Raw genomic sequence first — 22324 nt, 5'->3', positions numbered from 1 at the left:
AAAATATAAAAATAAACATATTTAATTACATGTTTTTAAATTTTTTTTTAATCAAACCAAAAACAAAATATTTACCTTTTGTTCCTTAAGGAAACCATCATGTATACTGAATGCCAGACTAGTAACTTTCTGGGTTATAACCATAAGAGGTCCGGTTATGTCCAACGAACACGAACCGTAGTCATAGATTTGACGATGCAAATGTATACATAGTAAATAGGTCATAGCAACTATCATGACGGCCCTTCAGGGAGATTTAATATTAATAAATTGTTTTTTTTTTGTTCTTAATTAAACATTTTAGTTTTTACATACTTTTGAACAACCGCAGGATTTTGTGTGCGTATTACGAGATAGCATACTGATGGAAGTCCGGCTATATGAATGGCTTGTTGTCCAAAACAAATGTATCCGAAAACAAGACCTATTGAAAGGCCAAATGTGTGTCGAACGATGGAAGATACCCTGGAAGGATGTAACACTGATCGGAAGAGCGAAGCCAGGAATAAAGCTGATATTTGGCATAGTATGAAGTTTACCTGCAAGAAATAAAAAGAAATTGATTACATTTGTTTGTGTCATCAGGAGAAACTTATTAACTATACACTTAGTAAGTAAAGCTTAAATAATTTTCTATAAATATATCTTTGAGAACTAGATGAAAGTTATAGAAAGATTGGGGTAGGAAATTTCTAATGAATATCAAATTAATCCGAGAGAAAACATTGAGTAAATCGAAAATGCAACTCGTTATCTGGTTTCAAGAACTTGGTTAGTCGATTTTAATGTTTTATAGATAGCAACGTTTTTGACTGAGCTCAAAATTGATTATTGCGGGTGTAAGGTTAAGCGCATGCCTGTAATATTTGTAGATTAAGAGATCAAAGCAAACATCTTTACTTTGGAGTTGGAAAATAAAATCAGTGAATGCACTCAACAAATTGAAAATGTATGTAAAATAAAAGTTTTGTTAGCTTAGTACAGGCTTAAACTTAACCTAGAATTAACGAGCTAATTTGAGCTTAAACTTAAACTTGGAGGGAATGTCAAAGAGGGCTGTTTTTAAAGTGATGGTTTACTTATATTAAAATCAAAGGAATGCATTGCATCATTTAAAAGTCATAGGTTCAATAAAAAGAAAGATAGAAAAAAGGACTGGAACGTAGGCTACGGAGATTTGAATTAATATTAATTTGACTAAGCAGGCTCAAAGGAATCTATGTTTACTACAAGTCTACGAATAGAACATCAGCTATTTGGAATTGTAAAGGGGTAAGTTATATTTATTGCGCACAAATATACGTTTTTTCTCGGGAGACTTAAAACCTAAATTTTGTACTTGTCATTTGTTATAAAGAATTTGTATCTGGGTACTTAATATTACCATCATGGTAGTAGGGTGATGGCTAGTGCGTAGGATTGTCATGCTAGAGGTATTGGGTTCAATCCCTTCCTGTGCCAGCTACTTTAACGGGTGCTGCCTCTTGTGACAAATTGACTAATCCTCTAAGAGTAAATCATGTCATAAGAACTGCTTTGTCAAATTAGCCGTTTGGATTTGGCTTAAAAGAGTAGGTCTATCCATTCAACAACGTTACTCACACACAGGAATGGTCGAGAGTTGGAAGTCACTAGGTTCTAGTTGTAACCGGACTGTTGCTCCTTCTAATTTATTTATTTAGGTCTACGTTATTCTCGAAACGACTAAATGTTTGACGTTTTATTTTCGACGAAACTTTCTTGTTTTAAGTTATTATATTTTGTTGGTGGCTCCATGAATTAAGAATTGATTCCACAAATGTTATAAAAAAAACAATCCATTACAATAAACTGCCTACTTAATATCTTTATGTCTACAATACAACTATAAAATTGTCTTTAAGCTTGAACGCAATTTAGTGAGATTGAATTATTTATTTGAAAATATAGATTTTAAAAATGGTAAAATAGAGAAAAGTTTTTTTTATCTAAACATGTTCCTTTAAAAGCTTCTATCTTAGCCCACAATAATACCTTCCATCACTTAAATAAAAACAATTTATGTGCATATATTACGACAACTTTCGTATATTCGGCACGTGGCTAGCATTATAATTTAATTTTATTTATCTATTTTAGCAATTTTGCAGAAATAAATAGCCTCATAGGCAGGTATAAAGTATATTAGAGCCTCAATTGCAAAGTTAAAATTTCCCAAATATCATTTCAATGTCACGGTCATGGTCATTATGGTATATAGGCATAACATAGATAATAATTAGGTAGTTCAATGAAATACTGTTGCAAGGTCATTTTAATTTGGAAATTGCATTTTGAGAAGTTCCAAGTCTTGGCCGTACAAAAAATAGATTTATTTGTATTTATTTTACGTTCACAGTCTCAAGTGGTTTGATAGCTGCATTCAAATAACCTAATTAAGAGTTTTTGTCTTCAGTTTGTTTGTTTTTTGAAAATTTATTGATTCTTCACAAATAAGTCAGCCTAAAAACAGTTTGTGTTGCCTAAAGCAAAGGTGGGCGTATTTCGATTATTTTATTGCACAAATGACGCCAGGAGGCCTTCCATACAAACAAATATAAACAAATCGAAAAGAGTATAATTTTTTTGAAGAGGAAGTTCTAGCTTCTTTGCGGTGCTGTTGAGTGATATAATTCACAGAGTAGGTATTCGATCTTAGGGCCTTTATTTATGTTTTTTAAACAACATCGTTCAATTGACCGCCAAAGTCTCAGTGCTGCCCATCGGAGAGGTTAAATTGTCATACAATGATGAATAATTCTGCCTAATGCCTTTGCATATGGCACAGGTTGTGTTATTTTGAAAGCACCTTCGGCTTTTTGAAATAAAGTAAAGGACCCTAAAACAAAGAATTCTAGTTGGGTAAAAAAGAACTACATATTTTATTAATTTTTCGAGTCACCTCTAGATCAAACTAATTTGTTAGAAATGTTATTTCTGGTATCAGTGGGTATCTAAAAGAACAACTGATTTAATTAAAATATAATATAATAATTATTTAAATTATCCTTTCAAAAATGTATTTATCAATAATTTTGGACCATTTCGTTCAATAAAGTATCTTTAATCTCATCTATTCAGGATACCCTACCCAGCTTTTGGACGCAGATATTTACAGTCAACTGGAAGATTTTTTAAGACTTACTTTCCAGTTAAGTCAAGTCCCTTACGTCGTATGAACGTGTATATTGTCAAATAAGATATTGTTTTTAAGACATCTTACATTTAATGAACACTCATTATATTGAAAAGGAGAAAAAGAAACACAAAGCTTATTACAAGGTTAAATTTTGTTAAGGATCCCAAATTCTTAATTGCCTTATGTTAATCGTAAGAGAAAAGCAAACTTTAAGGATTTTTTAGACTTGTTCTTTCCATCGTATTCATCTTCAAATGTATTCCTTTTTCTTTAGTGTTTTATTTTATTACATATTATTTTTTTTAAATGCATATACATATGTATATGTACATACGTATAAAACGTGTGTATGCTGAGCAGATATTCGTTTTATGTCTATTTATTTGGAAACATAAAAAATACTATTAATAATTCATGCATCCAATATCTTTAAAATAAACATTTTCAGATTCTCATTTAATAAGTCGTATATATGTTGATGCGAAGTTTGTTGATACATATTCTGAATTCACTCAAGGCCGTACTCCAAAGACGAACAATATTTGTTTGTTAAGGTTAAGCGCAGAGCACACAATCAAGTGTATGATTTATGTATGTTTTTTTTTATTGTTATAAATACAAAATAATGTGTGTTTTGTGGCAAAATGAAATGCAATTTATCGCCTCAGCTCTTCCGTATAGACAAGTTGCGAAGGATAAAACTGTTTAAGAAAAGTATAACATGACTTTCTTTTATTTTATTCGCTAACTAAAGCGTGTTTTTTAAAAAATGTGGTTTAAAGAAAAAATAAAACGCATATAATGTACTGTTTTTCCCAAGAACTAGGCTTTATTTCACGACAATTAAGAATTCAACTTTTTTATAAAGATATAAGTTTGCTTATGTTTTAGATTTTTATTTCGGGCAACCAAGAGGCTCAATTTCGACCACTTTTACAGGAAATTTGAGTTGTATGTCAAAAGTGACCGGGAAAATATTTTCTTCTAAGGCGTTAATCGTCATAGCAATAAAAAAAATAAAATATTTCAACCATGTTAATCGCACGATCTTGGAGGCCGCGCACTGACCAAAATTTTCCTTCAATAAAATCATGTGTCACGCGTACCGAACCAATATTTTGGTAAAAAATTTGCACAATTTGTAAACATTGTTAAGAAGTATGTATATTTGTTATGAATTAATTTGGTTTGCCATTCACAATGAATATAAATTAAGTGACAGCTGTCAAAAAGACCAACTCCGAAAAAGGTATTTACCGGATTGAAAACTACACGTCTAATAAAAACACTCTTTAAGAGGACATTATATATTTAATCTAAATCCAATTTTAGAACTTGAAGCTTAGCTTAAGAAAAAGATAAGGTAAGAAGATTATGATTGAAGAATAAAGAAAATGAAACTATTTTGTTTCGAATTATAAACAAAAAATCGATTGTTCATTAAAAAGTGATTAAAAGAAAAGTTCTGGGTTAAATAAAGTATTTGTTTCAGTAAAAAATCTACTACTATTTACCGTTATTTCATTAGATTTTCTTTTTCTCTAAAATGTGTTATTGCGCATTTTTTTTCTCTTAAATGTATTTTTCTATTTTCCGGACAGAAATTATTTTTTTCTGAACAGCTGATACTTTTATGTTCAAAAGTGAAACGAATCGTCCAACTGATTTGTGTTCCAATTTCACAACTTCCAATGACAGATTTCTTTCAGAAAAAATTGTTCGTTGGATTTCAATCAGGAAACCAATAAATCATTGGAATTTTGTTTGCAGATTGTTTATTGCGATCATTAAAAATTTCTGTCAGTGACCAAAATTTCCTAATTAAAATCCACTGGAAAATGTTTACTGTCACAAATCTGTAATTGGAATTGTGTGAAATTGGAACATAAATCAATGGAACGGATCGTTCTACTTTTGAACATAAACGTATCAGGTATGAATTATCTTCCGGAAAATACAATTTAAGCGATAAATACCTGCGCAAATTAAGTTTTCATAAGTTTCATTTCTTATCAAAGAAGAACACAGCCAAACATCCATTCGAAAAATGTCCCGGATTGATTTCAATGATAGCTATAACTGGCCCCTAAGAAAAGAGGTCTTGGTTAAATAAAATTAAAGAACTAAATTCTATAACTTCTAAGCTTAGTTAAATCTCGAATCACGTTGTAAAGCGAAAAGGTACACAGAAGAAAATAGTGATCTTCCATGACTATATTTAAAGCTGGTGCACAATGGGATACCAAAACTATTCTGATACCTGTTTATATATGTAGATAACATTATATTTCTTAACTTAAACATAGGAAGTTATTGTAAGCGACCCGACTTGTCGAATTGAAAATGTTTACATTTCTTGACATTACCAGGTCCCTTGAAAATAAATCAAAGGGTTTTAAAGCGATGTATGGTTGTGCCGTGCGATATCGATATCGGAAGAACTAAAAGAGGTGACATTGACTCCAAATAGATTTTGTTCACAACAGCAATTAAAAAAAAATGTAGTTTTAGGCCAAATATCTCACGTATAAATAACACCAGCGACATTAATTAAATAATTTGTCTAAATTGGTATAAAACTGAACAAAATTCACTAATGGTTTTTTATAGATTAATTAAGTTCAAATCAAATCAAATGGGGTGGCGCAACAGTCCGTTGTGAACCAGGGCCTAGTGATTTACAACTCTCAACCATTCCTGTGTGCGAGTACTGTTATCAGGAATGGAGGGGACCTACAATTTTAGGCCGAATCCGAACGGCTAGTTTGAGAAAGCACTTTTTCATGACAAGAATTACTCTTGAAGGATTTGTCAATTCCTCGCAAGAGGTAGTACCCGCGAAAATTATTATTTTTTTTTTTTTTTAATTAAGGTGGCACAGGCAGTAATTGAACCCAAGACCCCTTGCATGACAGTCCAACGCACTAACCATCATGCCACGGGTACTAAGATTAATTAAGTTAAAAAAATATATTTGTCATTTTAAATGTCTTATGAAAAAATGATAACATTTCGAAATCTTTGTTGGAAGAATCGTATCGACAGTTTTTGCAAACATTAAAACCTACAGAAAATTACTACTAAAAGTTAGTAAAAACTGTTTTTTAACTCGCATATCTTGGACAAAATATAGATATTAGCTTCATATTAGCTTGTTTAGTAATTTTTAAACTTTCGTTCAATATTTTAATAACATTAAACAATATACTATTTTAAACTTTTAGGTTTATTGTAATTAAATAATTACCTTCCTACATACTAAATGTATTACGCAATTCATCTACTTATTGTATGAATATAATCTCGTGTAATTATTATATGGTCATGCATTTCATTGAGTTCACGATAAACCTTCAGCTGCATCAGATAGTTTTACCTTAAAAACTCAACTAGTTGTGCACTTGCCTCGTTAGGCTATAATAAACACGATTCTTGTTGAAATTAGCATAGAATCACGTGTTTTAATTTTATTTTTAATCAAATAATAATAAATGTATACTAACAAAATTACAAATAGATTTAAATCTTTTTTTTTTTATTTGTGATATTAATTTTATCAGATAAATTTATAGATGCATATGAATGTTATGAATACAGATACAATAACAATCTAATAAAATGATGGTTTGTTAGAGAAATCAATCATTGATTTTCTTTTAATTAAGTTCAATTAAGAATGATAGAATAGAAATGTTGTTTTTTTGTATTATTATTAAAAACTCAAGGTTGTTAGTACTTATTTCTTAAGGTTAGTACACATTAAACAAATCAGCGGGGCCTTAGATCAGTCAACAGTCGACCAAATAGTGACATTATGACATACCCTCGAAAAAAATCCAGGAACATAAAATCGTCAACCTTTTCTTAGATTTCAAGGCCATGACAGAATCAACAGGGATTAATTGTGTAAGGGCAGGACTAGTTTTTATTCCCTGGCCAACGTATATTTAATAATCGACACCCTGCCAAACTCGTTTGTTTGTTCAGGATGACCATGGAGAATTCACACTGCTCCATAATGATTGGAAACAACTTTACAGAACCTTTCGATGTCAAAAAAGTCTTTAGATTTAGTAGCAAAGCCCTCTCTCGAGCGACCAAAGTGTTGCTATATAAGATCTATATGCTATACGGTTCAGGAGCATGGACACTGGACAGTTGTGCTAGTACTGTTATCAGGGATGCAGGATGCAGGATGCCAATTCCTCACAAGAGGCAGTACCCGTGAACAAAATTTTTGATTTCACAGGTATGACAGTTCAACGCACTAACCATCATGCTAAAAACTAAGAATTGCTCTTTCTAATTTCTTCGGGAAGCAACTGAGTAGTAGTTGTAAGGCCCTCTCTCAAGCAATCATAGAAATTGTGGACCAGGATGAAAGCACTTAAATCATTTTTAGAGAAAACTTCTCCGAGTGACACACAGTCCTGTATGCATAATATAATCGAGTTGAGTAGAAAATCGAAAAACGGGCTGTACAGTGACATTTGAAATAGCTGAAAATTCCGAAAAGTCTACGAATCTAGTCCACAGCACAGCACAGTAGGTGAAGACCGTAGTTTAAGTGGCACATACAAGTGAACAGTGATCTTATTAAAATTGGAGTGTTAAAATACAAGTGTAAATATCAAGTTAGAGACCGAGCTAGGTAAATGAGATTATTAGAGGACGGCATCACAGGATTGTAACATCGCACTTAAAAAAGAGGCTGGGATGCGACCCACACTGATAACTTCCCATCCCATCTGTCGGTTTGTCTTGCTTAAAATGTTTGCAGGCTTTCGTGTTTTGTTAAAAAAGTTGTCTGTTGAATTATTACAAAAAAAAATTAAAAATAACCAACAATGTTTTGCATCTGATGAAATATGTAGTTTGATTTCAAAATTTATTTTTGTTAAGTCGAAAACCAATGTTTACCAATTTTATAGCATTTCTTTAAAGTTTTTATTTCTTATATAAACAAATACAAGTTGGATGAATGAAACTACTTTGAAGTCAATATTTTAAATTTTTCACGAAACATCAAGAACTGTTCTGAGCACCAATTTTTACCAACTTTGCGCACTATTTTTTTAGGATTTTAATGGAAAAACGGTCTGTTGAATTTTTATAAAAAAAATTACTGAAAATCGAAAACAATATTTTCTGTGATAAAAATATTTTGAAGCCAATATTTTTAAATTTTGAAAAGATATTTGATTCGAAAGTGCCTTTTTACCATGTTTTAGTATTGTTTCTTTTTTAGGTTTTTATTTTTTGTAAAAAAAATTCCAATTCGATTTTTCTTAAAATTTTACCAGAAAACAATATTTTCTGTGATAAAAATATTTTGAAGCCAATATTTTTAAATTTTGAAAAGATATTTGATTCGAAAGTGCCTTTTTACCATGTTTTAGTATTGTTTCTTTTTTAGGTTTTTATTTTTTGTAAAAAAAATTCCAATTCGATTTTTCTTAAAATTTTACCTGACGTTGTTCTTCGTTGCACAAAATTATTTTTTACTGACACCCACTCAATTTTGTTGGGAGTCCTTTGTGCATCTTTCTGCATTATTATTTGTATACCAACATTTAATTGAAGTCGATACCTCTACTAGTTCTTGAGCTATGGACGACGAAAAAACTTCGCGAACACACAGACGTACTAACGTACGCGCAGCTATCTTTCTAAAAATCTTTTATTTCGACTCTAGGGACCTAGAAACTTCGAGAAATGTAAAAAAACTTTAATTTGACCAATCCGACCGATTACAATTACTTCCTATGGAAGTTTATAATAAACAGCTACAAGTTTGTTCGTTGAGCTTTAAAGTCAAACCAAAATGTTTTTTTTTTGGAAAAAATTGTCTTTTTTCAGTTGTTTTGTAGTTGAACTACAATCGTAAAAATAGTTATTTATTTATTTTTATTTTATCTCACAGAAAATCAATTTATTTTTATTGTAAATGAAATCGAATAATTAGCATTTTCTGGGAGTTTTTTTTTTTTTTTTGGAATCTATAAGCGCAGTATTTTTGTATATAACTTTGATGTTCTAAAGGTACAAGGGTATAGTTTAAAAATAGGAACATAAATGCATGTAAGTCAACAAATTGGAATTGTCTAAAAATTCCACTTCAGTACAGGATTTCGTTAATCAAAAAGTGAAGTAGCGTAGTTCTTTCTTTTATATCTGCTTAATTATCGTGGAAATAACGGAACTTGTAAATGAATTCTAATGCATTGCGAATTTTTCAGTTATTCTATATTTAATTATACTGGATGTCCAGTGTAATTTATATTATACGTATTTAAGATTCTTCCATATTATATTTGTGTTTGGACATTTGTAAAATTGGCAGAAAATTGTTTATAAATTACGACGACAAAGCTATTCAAAACAAATGAACAGACAAGACCGACAAAACAACTCCCACAGATATTTTACAGACCAATCGCATAAGTTATACGGGGCTATGGCGCATAGCAAGGTTGTTCGGGTTTTTATTTATAAGCTTAATTTTAAGTCGAATGTCACCACCAAATTGCATGATTTGTTAATTTAATGACAGGTTAAACTTTGAACAAAAAAAAAGTTATTTCTGTGATTTTGGCTAATGATTCTCTTTTTTTATATCTATTTTGATTCTCGAATGATGAAGAAAGGTTGCTGACCGACTATATACATATATATATATATTTTTAAGAATTACGATTAAACATCTTGATCGTTATTCACCCAAAGAATTTTTTGTTGAAATTGCTTTAATGTCACATTACGAAAACGTACATATGGCATACTATAATTACTTTTAATGCATGTGGTTAATTTATTTTATTTAGATTCATGTGCAATCTGTGGCAACAGGTAGTTTGACTATAAACTATATCTAATGACCCATATATGGATGGTGTACTTAAAAGTGGTTGCAGAATGTATTTCACAATTCAACAGTGCATTTTACATTAAATTCACTGTTGTCCAATCCAAGGGGCTTTAAGTTGAAATACATATACGAAAAATTAAAAGCATTTTTATTGTGAATATTGGAATTCTGTTAAGTAAGAATTTTCTTTTCTAAAATCATTCTGGGTTTGTTATTTTAGTACAATTTTAATATACAACATTATTGAACAAGATTTTTCAATTGAAATCATCATATCGATTTCAGAATTCTAAGAATTTTACTTCCGTTGAGCCAAATCGGGCCACTGACCTTTCGCATTCGTTGTTAAACTGAACCTGCCTATTGACGTTGTCAATTTCTGATATGCCTATAGCCTCTACGATATCCCATATTTCTGTTGTCTTTTAGGGACTTTGCTTCTGTTGGTTCTCTAAAAGACAAGTTAAATAAGACCGATTTTCAAAAATTAGCCTCATTTATTTTATAAAAGACAAATAAAGTACATTTTCAGGAATCAAAAGTAGATAATTCTAATAAATTAAAGACGTTTTTGAGTTTACATCACTTTTATTTTAATGATGAATTTCCAATGGTAAATCGTATTGAAATATATAGGAAATATATTGAAATCAAATTTGTTTTATGATATGCAGAATATCGTTGTTAACTTTAATTTTTTAGAAAAATTCAATTGAAATTTTTTTACAAAAGGCCGAAACTTACAATGACAACAAATAAACTGATAAGAAATGGTTTTTGACTCCAAGTATCACGAAAACAAAGAAACATAAAGCCTTCAAAGCTTTTTATTTTATACAAAATATTGACACGAATGTGAAGTTATCTGCCTCTTCATTTTTTCTTTTAATTTGTATTTGAAGAAATTTAGGGAATTGAAAGATTTGAATTTAATTTTAGGCCAATCGCATTTTGCGATATTTTTTCGAATATTCGTTGGTACATACAAGGTAGTTGCTAACAACTTCTTTCAGCAATTCTTACAGCACCAGCTCCTTGCAAAGATTTTTGAAAACCTAATGACCAAATCACAAATCTTGCTCTAATTTTTACATAATGTACATGGAGTAGAACCGATGAATTCGAGTGACGTAAAATGAAATGTTTCTTCAGTGTTTTTAATGTTTTGCATTAAATCATAAATATTGTAAGTCCGACGTTTTGACAGTTTGCAGCTGTCTTGAAGTATTATTTCAATTTGACAATTGAAAGGTATACCTAGATATATTTATTTTGCTATTTAATAAAAAAAATTATGCAAAAAAAGCACACTCAAAATTTAAACAAACAATAAAAGCAAGTACAAATTCTGTGTGTGTTTTGTGTTTGTCTTTATTCAACAATACAATATTGTTTGTCTTCAATGTTGTTCAATTTCCCTGAATGAAAATATCAGTTATTTGCTTAAATAAATTTAAAATTATACAAAATAAATAATATTTAATTTTTAAATAATCATATATCCCAATTTTTTAATTTTTAGGTTTTAGTATTTTATAATTGTGGTCAAACTAATTTTAGTAAAATGGTCTAAAGCAAACGATGTAGAGTGTATGTTTACAAGTTGTTGGAATATATTAAAATTTTTCACAGACCACAGTTGTAATTAGCTTTATTATTGGAAAAATTGGCTTTTACATTTATTTGTACATATGATATGCAAAAATATAGAACCGTTCCACAAATTGACAAGTCTTACCGTCATCACTTCCTCACAGTTTCAAAGGATGCATTTCTTTATTTTAAATACAAAATATTTTCTTTTCTTTATGTGATTGACACTTGAAATATCAAGTAATGGAATAAAAACACAAAGATTTTGCCTTATCATCAATAAAAATAATCTTTTTTTTATTTTTATTTTCTTAAATTCCAATCAATATTGAACTTGGTATTCGTATTTTTATATATGTAAGTACGTACATTAAAAGTTCTAGTGGAACTTTATGGAACAAAAAATGCGCCGTTAATTATTATTAAACAATAGATTTGTTTATATACGCAATAGTTTTATAATACTCATCAGATACACGCATTGTAAATGTTTATTAAGATGCTGATGGTATAAATAAACTGATATGCGATGATAACTATAATATAAACTTTGTAATTAGTATACAGGAAGGTTATTTTCGATACAACAAATACTAGAATGGCTGGTTGTAGCCAAGGCATATATACTTCAGATTTAGATTTATTTTAATAAAATACCAACACTAAAGCACTACTCTATAATCGTTAAACTAGTAGGGATTTAAAATGTAAGTAAAATAAAGAAAATTGCAAAGCAACAGTATTACTACATTCAAATTTAAAAATTATACAAATTTTGAAACAAATCAAAATATCGGCAACAAATGGAATGTATTTATTTATAAGTGGTTTTTGTAAAAACTACACAAAACTGTTAAAAATGTTTGTAGGGGTTTGTGATATACGATAAAAGACCTGTTGCATTAGAGTTCCTAAAGTTTGATGGTAACACTGGGTATGCTCTTCTGAGTACTCCGTTTGTCACGGAGCAATAAAATTGACTTCTCTTATCTTAAATGCTGAAATCTAAAGTCACCATTAACTGACTACTACGAGTAAACTGCCTAAAGAATTGAAAAATTGTGTTCCTAGTCTTACAATTTCAGTGTCGAATAGTTAGGGGCCAGTTATAGCTATCATTGAAATCGATCCGGGAAAATGTTTGAATCGATATTTGACTATGTTTCCCTTAAATTAGAAATTATATAGGTACTGATTGATCGGAAATCAGAATTTTTTTGAGGAAAAACATTTTTCTATTTTCCGGACGGAAATTCATTATCCTAAACAGCTGATTCTTTTATGTTCAAAAGTGAAAGGAATCGTCTCACAGATTTGTGTTCCAGTTTCACACAATTCCAATGACAGATTTCTGCCAGTAAAAGTTTTTCGGTGGATTTCAATCAGGAAATTTTTTTCAATGACAGAAACTTTTAATGATAGCTATAACCTTGTAAAAACAATTTCAATGTTTGTTTTCAATGATGAAAACCAATGACAGCACAACTGGCGCCTTAGCTTGCTCGATTTTGCATCCGTGTAGAATATTTATTATTCATGACAGAAATTTTCAGATGTCTAAAACAATAATATGGCACTGACGTTTTTGGAATATTCTCACACAAAGTTGTAAATTCACACGATTCTAAGACATTTGGGACTGAATTTTCAAAGTCGGAGTTCTTAAAGTGGTTGATTGATGCCTGCCTATCAATCTGCAGATAGATCAAAGGGGGTTGGTGGAGGCGTGCACTCTGGGGTTGAATCGCGAATGGTGATAGTTGACTGTCATTGTTTTTATCGTCAATTTCGATTGTCAACCTATCTTTGTTTTGAGTAAAGTGCGTTTAGAAAATAATAAACAATTTCTAAACGAAGTAACAAGTTCCATTAATTGTGGCAAAGACAAAATTTTAAAGGGCACATTGAACAACTCTTCTCGAACTCCAAAAGAAGACATCGAAAATAAAATAAATTGGATGATGTTTTAAAAAAAAGCAATTATAGAACTTCAAGAGAATTTATTTTCCAAGCAATTGGAAAATTCTTATTTATTTATATATTCTACCTATAGAATATAATCTCAAATAGACTAACATATGTACTATTATAAACTGTGATTTTTTAAGAGCTTGAGAACTTTTTTTAAAAAAAATCTAATCGATTCTTTATTTGAAATGTTAGATTGGTCCATGACATTTACTTTTTGAAGAAAATTTCATTTAAATGTTGACCGCGGCTGCGTCTTAGGTGGTCCATTCGGAAAGTCCAATTTTGGGTAACTTTTTCGAGCATTTTGGCCGGAATAGCCCGAATTTCTTCGGAAATGTTGTCTTCCAAAGCTGGAATAGTTGCTGGCTTATTTGTGTAGACTTTAGACTTGACGTAGCCCCACAAAAAATAGTCTAAAGGCGTCAAATCGCATGATCTTGGTGGCAAACTTACCGGTCCATTCCTTGAGATGATGATTCTCCGAAGTTTTCCCTCAAAATGGCCATAGAATCGCGAGCTGTGTGGCATGTAGCGCCATCTTGTTGAAACCACATGTCAACCAAGTTCAGTTCTTCCATTTTTGGCAACAAAATGTTTGTTAGCATTGAACGATAGCGATCGCCATTCACCGTAACGTTGCGTCCAACAGCATCTTTGAAAAAATACGGTCCAATGATTCCACCAGCGTACAAACCACACCAAACAGTGCATTTTTCGGGATGCATGGGCAGTTCTTGAACGGCTTCTGGTTGCTCTTCACTCCAAATGCGGCAATGTTGCTTATTTACGTAGCCATTCAACCAGAAATGAGCCTCATCGCTGAACAAAATTTGTCGATAAAAAAGCGGATTTTCTGCCAACTTTTCTAGGGCCCATTCACTGAAAATTCGACGTTGTTGCAGATCGTTCGGCTTCAGTTCTTGCACGAGCTGTATTTTATACGGTTTAACACCAAGTTCTTTGCGTAAAATCTTCCATGTGGTCGAATAACACAAACCCAATTGCTGCGAACGGCGACGAATCGACATTTCACGGTCTTCAGCAACACTCTCAGAAACAGACGCAATATTCTCTTCTGTACGCACTGTACGCATTCGTGTGGTTGGTTTAATGTCCAATAAAGTAAACTGAGTGCGAAACTTGGTCACAATCGCATTAATTGTTTGCTCACTTGGTCGATTATGTAGACCATAAATCGGACGTAAAGCGCGAAACATTTCGAACCGAACACTGATTTTGGTAATAAAATTCAATGATTTACAAGCGTTGCTCGTTAGTAATTCTATTCATGATGAAATGTCAAAGCATACTGAGCATCTTTCTCTTTGACACTATGTCTGAAATCCCGCGTGATCTGTCAAATACTAATACATGAAAATCCTAACCTCAAAAAAATCACCCTTTAGTAGAATAACATTTTGTTATATACAATAACAATACATATATTCTTTAAATAGTTACAAAAAATTACAAAATAAAATGCGTCACAACAATGAATCATTCAAAGCATTTATTTCTTGTTGAGATTCAGACGCTTTTCGATACTTGCCAGACAAGGAATGTGATTTAGGAATTTCTGTGAAGAAAGAGCAAGTTGGAGATAGCTTAGGTCGCAAACGATTTAAAATTAGTGGAATTCAAAAGCAGGAAGTTAACTTTATTTGGATACTAAGAGGATTGTTTTGTTTAAAAAAGTTGTTTAAATCAAGTTATTTAGAAAACATATATTTTCAAGTAAATTGTTTTAATTGTATTTATTAAACAAAGCTTAAGCGAATTGAGTTGAATTAATTCTTCGGAAAACGGAAGTCTCTGTCTTGAGTGAAAGAAAACGTGATATCAACATCTGATTTTCTCACATAGTCAGGCCGCTTTTAAAACGCCGCGGAGCGCCGGACCCTTTCTCTACGAACTCTATAGAAATTTATAAAATCGATCCTCTCTAATGGAGATGGCTTAAAAGTTTAAGATTCATCATTGCTGGGTGCTGGGCTATGGATACAATCAAAACAACTGTAAAGCAGATTAACTTTCCCAAAATGGTATAGTACTACCCATTCTACCATGTTTGGCTAATGCTGGCTTACCAAACCAGCATCAGTAGAATAACACAACCACCTGACAAGTTACGAAATATACATTAAAAGCGCTCGAGGTGCATGATAAAGCTAAACAAATGGCATATAAGGTCGATATTTGGTGTTACAACTGAACACTGTCTAGTAAGAAAGCACGAAACGCGCCTAGGCGTATTTTTAGATGAATTTTTCAAAAGCTACATGGGCGAGGAAGAGACGTAAACAATTATGCACCTCCTCCGTACTAATTCTGATCTAGCTCAAAAACGTGGCCAACCTAGCAGAATAATTTTATAATTATCTAAATGATTTTAAATATTATCAGTGCTTTACTTTTCGTAAGGAACTCTTACTGGTTTCATTAACCTTACATTCCATAAGTATCAGTTTCACTTCAGTAATTTAATATTAAAGCTTTTACTTTATCGTATAAACTTGCATCGTTAAAGAAGTTAGCCGCCCAAATGTAAGAGCTAAAGGGCTACAAGCCGAAGATCACAAGATAGAACACCTTCGATTCTACTCCTCTTAATCTATTCTTACTTCAATTGATTTAATGTGGTTTTCAATTCTTCAAGTAAATAAAATAAAACACACAAATGTTAATAATAAAATATTACTATTAATGACTAGACGTCTAATGCTTATAAGCATTAGAAAAATAATTCAAAAACCAAACCACATTTTTCTCACATCGAAACAAAACAAGTTTGATGCATTTGAAACGATCGACCGGCACAACATTTCCAATATCGCAGCATTCGTTTAAGTGACGTAAGTTTATTGTACATCGACTTTTTAGCAAGCGGTATTTTGCTCTCCAAATATAGTTGCACTGCCGGCCGTGTGTCGTGCATGCCGGTGAATGGCTTACAATTCCGAAGCTCACCAAACTAGTTGGAGCGCTTAAAAACTGCACTATGATTTTGTATGCGAACTATTTTCTTCGTTAGTATCTGTAGACATTCAATTTAGTTTTTAATCTTTTTCATTTCTTGAACAGGTTTAAAAGTTATAATTGTACAACAATACAGGTCAATTGATTGAGGTTAATTCTTAAAAATTGTTTTAAGGTACATTGAAGATCGATGTTTGTTAAGTTTCAAATAAATTATTTTATTTTATTTTATTGAACGCATCATTCTAAAAAAATATATTTGAAATCACACGGAATTACTACAACTGGGTTGATTTTCCTTTCATATAGAAGCAAAAATTTGCATATTTTATTACACACTTCATAGTTATTAATTGATCAGCTATAGCGAATAAATTAATTTCGATAATAATTATTAACTCAAAGTTTCACATTTAATAACATTGTTTTTCTTTTTAGAACAAATTGCAACAAATTAAATTCTACTGAATTCCTTTCAAATGCTGGACTTGTTTCAGTAATTATAAATAAATAGATCTGAATATTTCATTTGTTTAAATGCCTATAATTATACTGAGATTTTTTTTTCGAATAGGAGAAGTGATCTTATGACTAATTTTATTTAATAATGATCTTAAATGTGATATTAGCAAAGAAGAAAGATGTTCGAAAAAAGTGAAATATTACCAAAAAACTATCTATCAGTAATTTCAACAGTTATACAGCGGTAGAAAAATTCAAATCAATGGTTAAAAAGTTAATCAAAGGTTTAAGGTAATTTCTTTCTGTCTAAAATTCTAGAAAAAGCCTTAGCAACAATTGTGCACCTGTTTATAGGTTTCTCCTCATTCTTTGGAATTATGCATTCGCATAAAGGTTCGCCAACGCATAATCCGTCATCGGCGGAACTTTTTTCAGGTGTTGTCGGTCGAACTCGGGCCATCGAACTAAACGCATAGAAAGGAGAGAGACATCGTCGGATTAAGCCTGATGACGTCCCATTATTACAGATCAACCTGCATAATCCGAAAAAGTTTGGATTTTTCGTTAGTTGTCGGGTCAATTCATAAGATAAGGTTCAGAAAAAAGAATTGTTCCGATCCGATAACGTATAGGACTTTTAAAAATCTGTTAACACAAGAACTTAAAACGGTCAACCACAGCTCAATTTTACCTCGAAGGTTACGTTAATATGTAGGTTTGTCTCATTATATACACATCTAACACTTCTTCTCTCTTGAAGTTAATCAGGAGCGTTTCTTGTGAACCATTACATATCCATAGAATGTTAGCGGATACTACGCCTTTTGAGTGCATAATTTTAAACAATTTATTTTAGTGTATAATTTTAGAGTTTTCAATTCTGTCTTTGAACTATACAATAATGGGAAGTATTACATAAAAATAATACCACATACAAGAAAAGTGGACGAAATCACTACGACACCTTTCTTAATGCAAAATTTCAAAAATTCTGCTATTTTGTCAGCAATTTAGTTACATTTTTTTGCAATTATAGAATGTACATTTGTCAACAATTTTGTAGGGTGCATGTCAACTAGATTAATAAATATTGCAAATTTGAAGTTCCAGCCTTAATAGGTTCTGCAGTTAATGGGGGAGCAAAAAACGACTGCGAAAGTTCCTATAAGTTGCCATAATTTAGCAACACCGAACTCTTTGATATGGTACTGCAACCGTAGCCGAAGCGGGGATTTGGATGATGTCATCTTCCATTGTTATTGGCATACATTAATCTTTAAATTGAAATAAACAAATATTGATTTCATTAAAAAATACATATTTTTTAATATCAACGTTTAATCTCTTATTGGAAAACCCTTTATTTCAAAATAGAAAACATTCAAAGAATGACACGAAACTTGGGTAAAGGAAGTGAATAGTAGTTAAGAAATTATATATTTGACCATTGAATCAAATGTGCATTACATTTGGCAGGTTCGGACGACATAATTAAATTAAAGATAAGGAATGTGTCTAGAATGTGGCCAGCTGCAAAAAAATATGCTTTCAATTAAAGGAACTTTATTGAATAAATTAAAGGAACTTTATTGAAAAATTGTCTGGAAAGTTAGTTAAGTCAAGTCTGCTTATGTCAAAATGACAGCTGATCATGTTTTTTTCATTTTACTGAATGCTCTACTCTATAATTTATTTATTTAGCGCACAATTTAATTTAAGATTTATGTAAAAGATTCCTTGACATAATTGTAAAGGAGTAACGACTTTTTCCTTAGGATACAGACACATTATGAAATTTAAGACATCTTGAAAAATAACTAGGTAAGGTAGCTGCTATGGTCTTACTTCACCTTCAAAAAATGCAATTGATTGCAAATGGAGTTCCTTATGTCGCGACGACATGTCGTCCAAACTTTCTCATTGTGTTTACATATTTCAAAAATCAATATATTCACATATCCAAATCAGCTGACATGCACTGTAGATTTATAGATTTTTAGATATACTCACTTATAATTTTATTTTTCTGCAAGAAATATTTTGCTCTCTAACGCCACTAGTGGCTGTACCGTGGTAAGCGTGAGTGGCATGTCTTCAAAACTAAGCTCACTTGACTAGTATAGTTTGCCAGTGAACTGCTGACTATGCACTACATTATTAACTTTGCAAACTTTTTTATTTTTTATTTTATGAACGGGTTTTCGATGAGGTTTACTTAACTACTACTTTACTGTTACAACGTAGAATCTATTATAAATGAAGACTAAAAATAAAAACTTGTGCAACGCTTGCACAGTGCCAGTTCAATGCCAATTAAGTTACGCTTCTGGTTTGGGTTAATAATAAGGATAGTACAGCTATAAGTTGATATCTTATAAAAATATATGTGTCATCCGACTCCAAGTGTAAAATAATACAAAGCACTGTATAAACAATAGAATCACTAGGAGGCATATTGTTTCATAGGAGGTGGCATCACATATTCTACTCAAAACTAAGAAGTCTTTCCAATCATTCTCAATTGACCCAGATTCATATTTTCACTGACGTTGAGATGATTTGTATTCAAAATTTGATAACTGCGTTCTCGATTGGGTTGTGTATACTACAATACATGTACATCTTTTTTCAGATCACCACAATCGTTTAAAATAATTACCTTGTTTTTGTTTTATTTTTATAATAATAAAATTGAATTACTCTGCGCTTAACAAAATATTCTGTTTTTTTTGTTTGGTTTTTTGAATTTCAGTTTTTGATTAATTATAAAAATGTATTGTACTTGAAAATGACGTTATTCTATGGTTTAATTATCGTTATGCCTCAAACAACACGAGAACCAATTTATTTTTCAAAATGATTTTGCTAATCTGTAATGTTTGAAGCGCGGAATTCCCACGTTTTCTTTTGTTTTCGGTTATTTAGGTATCATAAAATTAAATGACCTCTCGTTATTATTATTTACTCGAAAGGAAAATGAACTGATTATGCATCATGGCTAACTCTGTGTTTAGGCATATTAAGTTGAATCTAATGCAAAATGAATTGTACTTAAGTTAAAATTCACTAAACGGAAATCGTTTTTAAACTTCCCACATTGATATTTGATATTTTGTATAACAAATTGATTTACTACAATTTTTATAAACAAAATTATCAGCCCTATAGCAATAACTATCAGCTAAATACTTGATACATAACAATATTTTTGATGCATTGGTATTATGGCTATCAAGTATCAACTTTGTTGATGAACTGTGAATTTTATCATTATTGTGAATGATTTTTTGACATTCTCGGTATTACGGATATCGAAAAAAAGATACACATCAAACCACAAATTCTTGGTTGATACGTCTTAAATAATTTTTAATTTAGGAAAATAATTATAAAAGGTATGTTTTTTTCATTCTCTTCATAGAATAAAATATAAATATAAAAAACAGCGATTTGTATGCATTTATGTAAATTTTTGGCATGCAAACAAAATACTTATATTTCAGGATTTTCAAAGGCAAAACAAAAATTTAAGGAGTTATGACTTCGACGGAAATGTTTTTTGAAGGGAGTTATGATCAAGTTAACTCAAGTCAGCAACTCAAAATACGCAGAGCATTACGCGTTTTTTCTAACCAAATGGATTTGGACGAACACATGATACTTTTCTTTAATTCTTGCATTAGCTGATGAAACTTCATTGCAAATTCACACATCACCCGTGTTTTGTTGAAAAATCAATCCATAGTATAGTAGGATTTTACACGAATAACATTACATTACACACTACTCGGCACATAAATGTACAGGGTAGAGAACAAAGCACCTTGAGCGACTAGACTTTGTAAGGTGATAACAACACATGACATTAATACAAGACAGAAGGACAGTAGACGAACAGACAGAAAGAACACATGACAACAGCACGCGGTAGGTCTACTAACTACGCTCACTGATTCTTGATTTCGGTGATCGATGGGAACCGAAGCTTTATCAGTGACTAGGCCGTTGCCTACACGAATAACAAAAACAGTATCCATAGTATGAATACTAGCGATTAAAGTTAGAGTAGAATCTTACTAGGATGGGTTTTTGACATTTATACGAGTCTGGAATGGATTTTAAAACAAAACTATATTTTTTGTACACAAACATCAAATAAACAGACCATAATGCATAATGAGTTGGTTTAACAGACTCCTCCACACAGATTTTTCTTCTCAAATTTTGACTCGACTCCGATCTCCGACGGGAATCGAGTCAAATCAAGCTCATTTCAACTCGATTCAGGTATATAAAGAATTGAGGCGATCTTCAAGCTCGCTACAACACCACATGTTAATCTTATAGTCTACGAACAAACCTCCTTGAAGCAATTATTAAATGAACTTTTACTTATAGAATCTAAATTTCCAGATGTTTTCTTACCATTTTTTCTTGAAAATTGTCCATTTTATTAGTTTTAGTAAGTTTTTTTTTGCTAAGTTAATTTAAACATTTGATTTTCACAAAACTTTCTTCTATTTGTGTCTTTTTTAATTATTATTCTGACAGATCATCTATCAGTTGAACCAATTTTTCAATACAAAAATCTGGTTACTGCGGATCGTTGTTGGTAATTTCTCACTGTACTATAAATTGAATACCAAAAAACGCACATTTTCGCACAAAGAATTTATTATTAAGTTGCCAAAAAACAACAAATACTTTACACATGAAACGTCAAACGAAATAATAATGACAAAACAATAAAAACAATCTAGCAATACTTTTTCCGCGGTTCGCATTTTTGACGGCTGTCACTCGATTTATGCTCAGTTTGGTTTGCCAAACGCTATATATTCTGTCAACACAATCGTCAAGCAGAGTCAGTAATTAAAGCAATCATGGGTCGGTTTCACACCGAGCTTACTCTAATCACACTACGCACCGAAGACGTTATTTATGGTGTGCTTTATAGGCAAAAGGAATCATTGGTTCAAATTTCTTCAAATATTAAGCCGATCATAATGTAACAGTAGAAGGCAACCACTTGCTCTAAATTATTTTTAAAACATAATGGCAAACCCTAATCTTTTTAATAAAGCCAAATACTTAATGTTAAATTATATGCGTTTTTTTTTCTTCTTAAAAACCACACATGCCAGAAAAACACCCTTTACTTCAGAAATTCAAAATTAATTGCAGTATTTTAGAAAATTAAAAATGGTATTATAATACTAGACCTTAAAATATGTATTAATCATTTAACGTACAAATTCAAAAGTTCAAAGACAGTGATGTCTTAGTCATAAAAGTAG

The 22324-nt window shown here is 31.1% G+C and overlaps 1 protein-coding gene across 1 annotated transcript in view; it reads right to left on the bottom strand.

The window, feature by feature from the left end:
* LOC129948887 (lysophospholipid acyltransferase 6) overlaps positions 1 to 22324 on the bottom strand; it is a 46719-nt gene that overhangs the window by 4426 nt on the left and 19969 nt on the right. The window contains exons 2-3 of the mRNA XM_056060038.1: positions 316 to 539; positions 76 to 244 (exon numbers count right to left, since the gene is read on the bottom strand). Of these exons, the coding sequence (XP_055916013.1) occupies positions 76 to 244; positions 316 to 539 (393 nt within the window). The remainder of the gene's footprint in view (positions 1 to 75; positions 245 to 315; positions 540 to 22324) is intronic.

Source organism: Eupeodes corollae, chromosome 3, assembly GCF_945859685.1.
Source record: "Eupeodes corollae chromosome 3, idEupCoro1.1, whole genome shotgun sequence".
In the NCBI taxonomy this organism is placed as follows: domain Eukaryota; kingdom Metazoa; phylum Arthropoda; class Insecta; order Diptera; family Syrphidae; genus Eupeodes; species Eupeodes corollae.
Note: the sequence above shows the minus strand (reverse complement) of the source record. Positions and strands in the feature narration are given on the sequence as shown.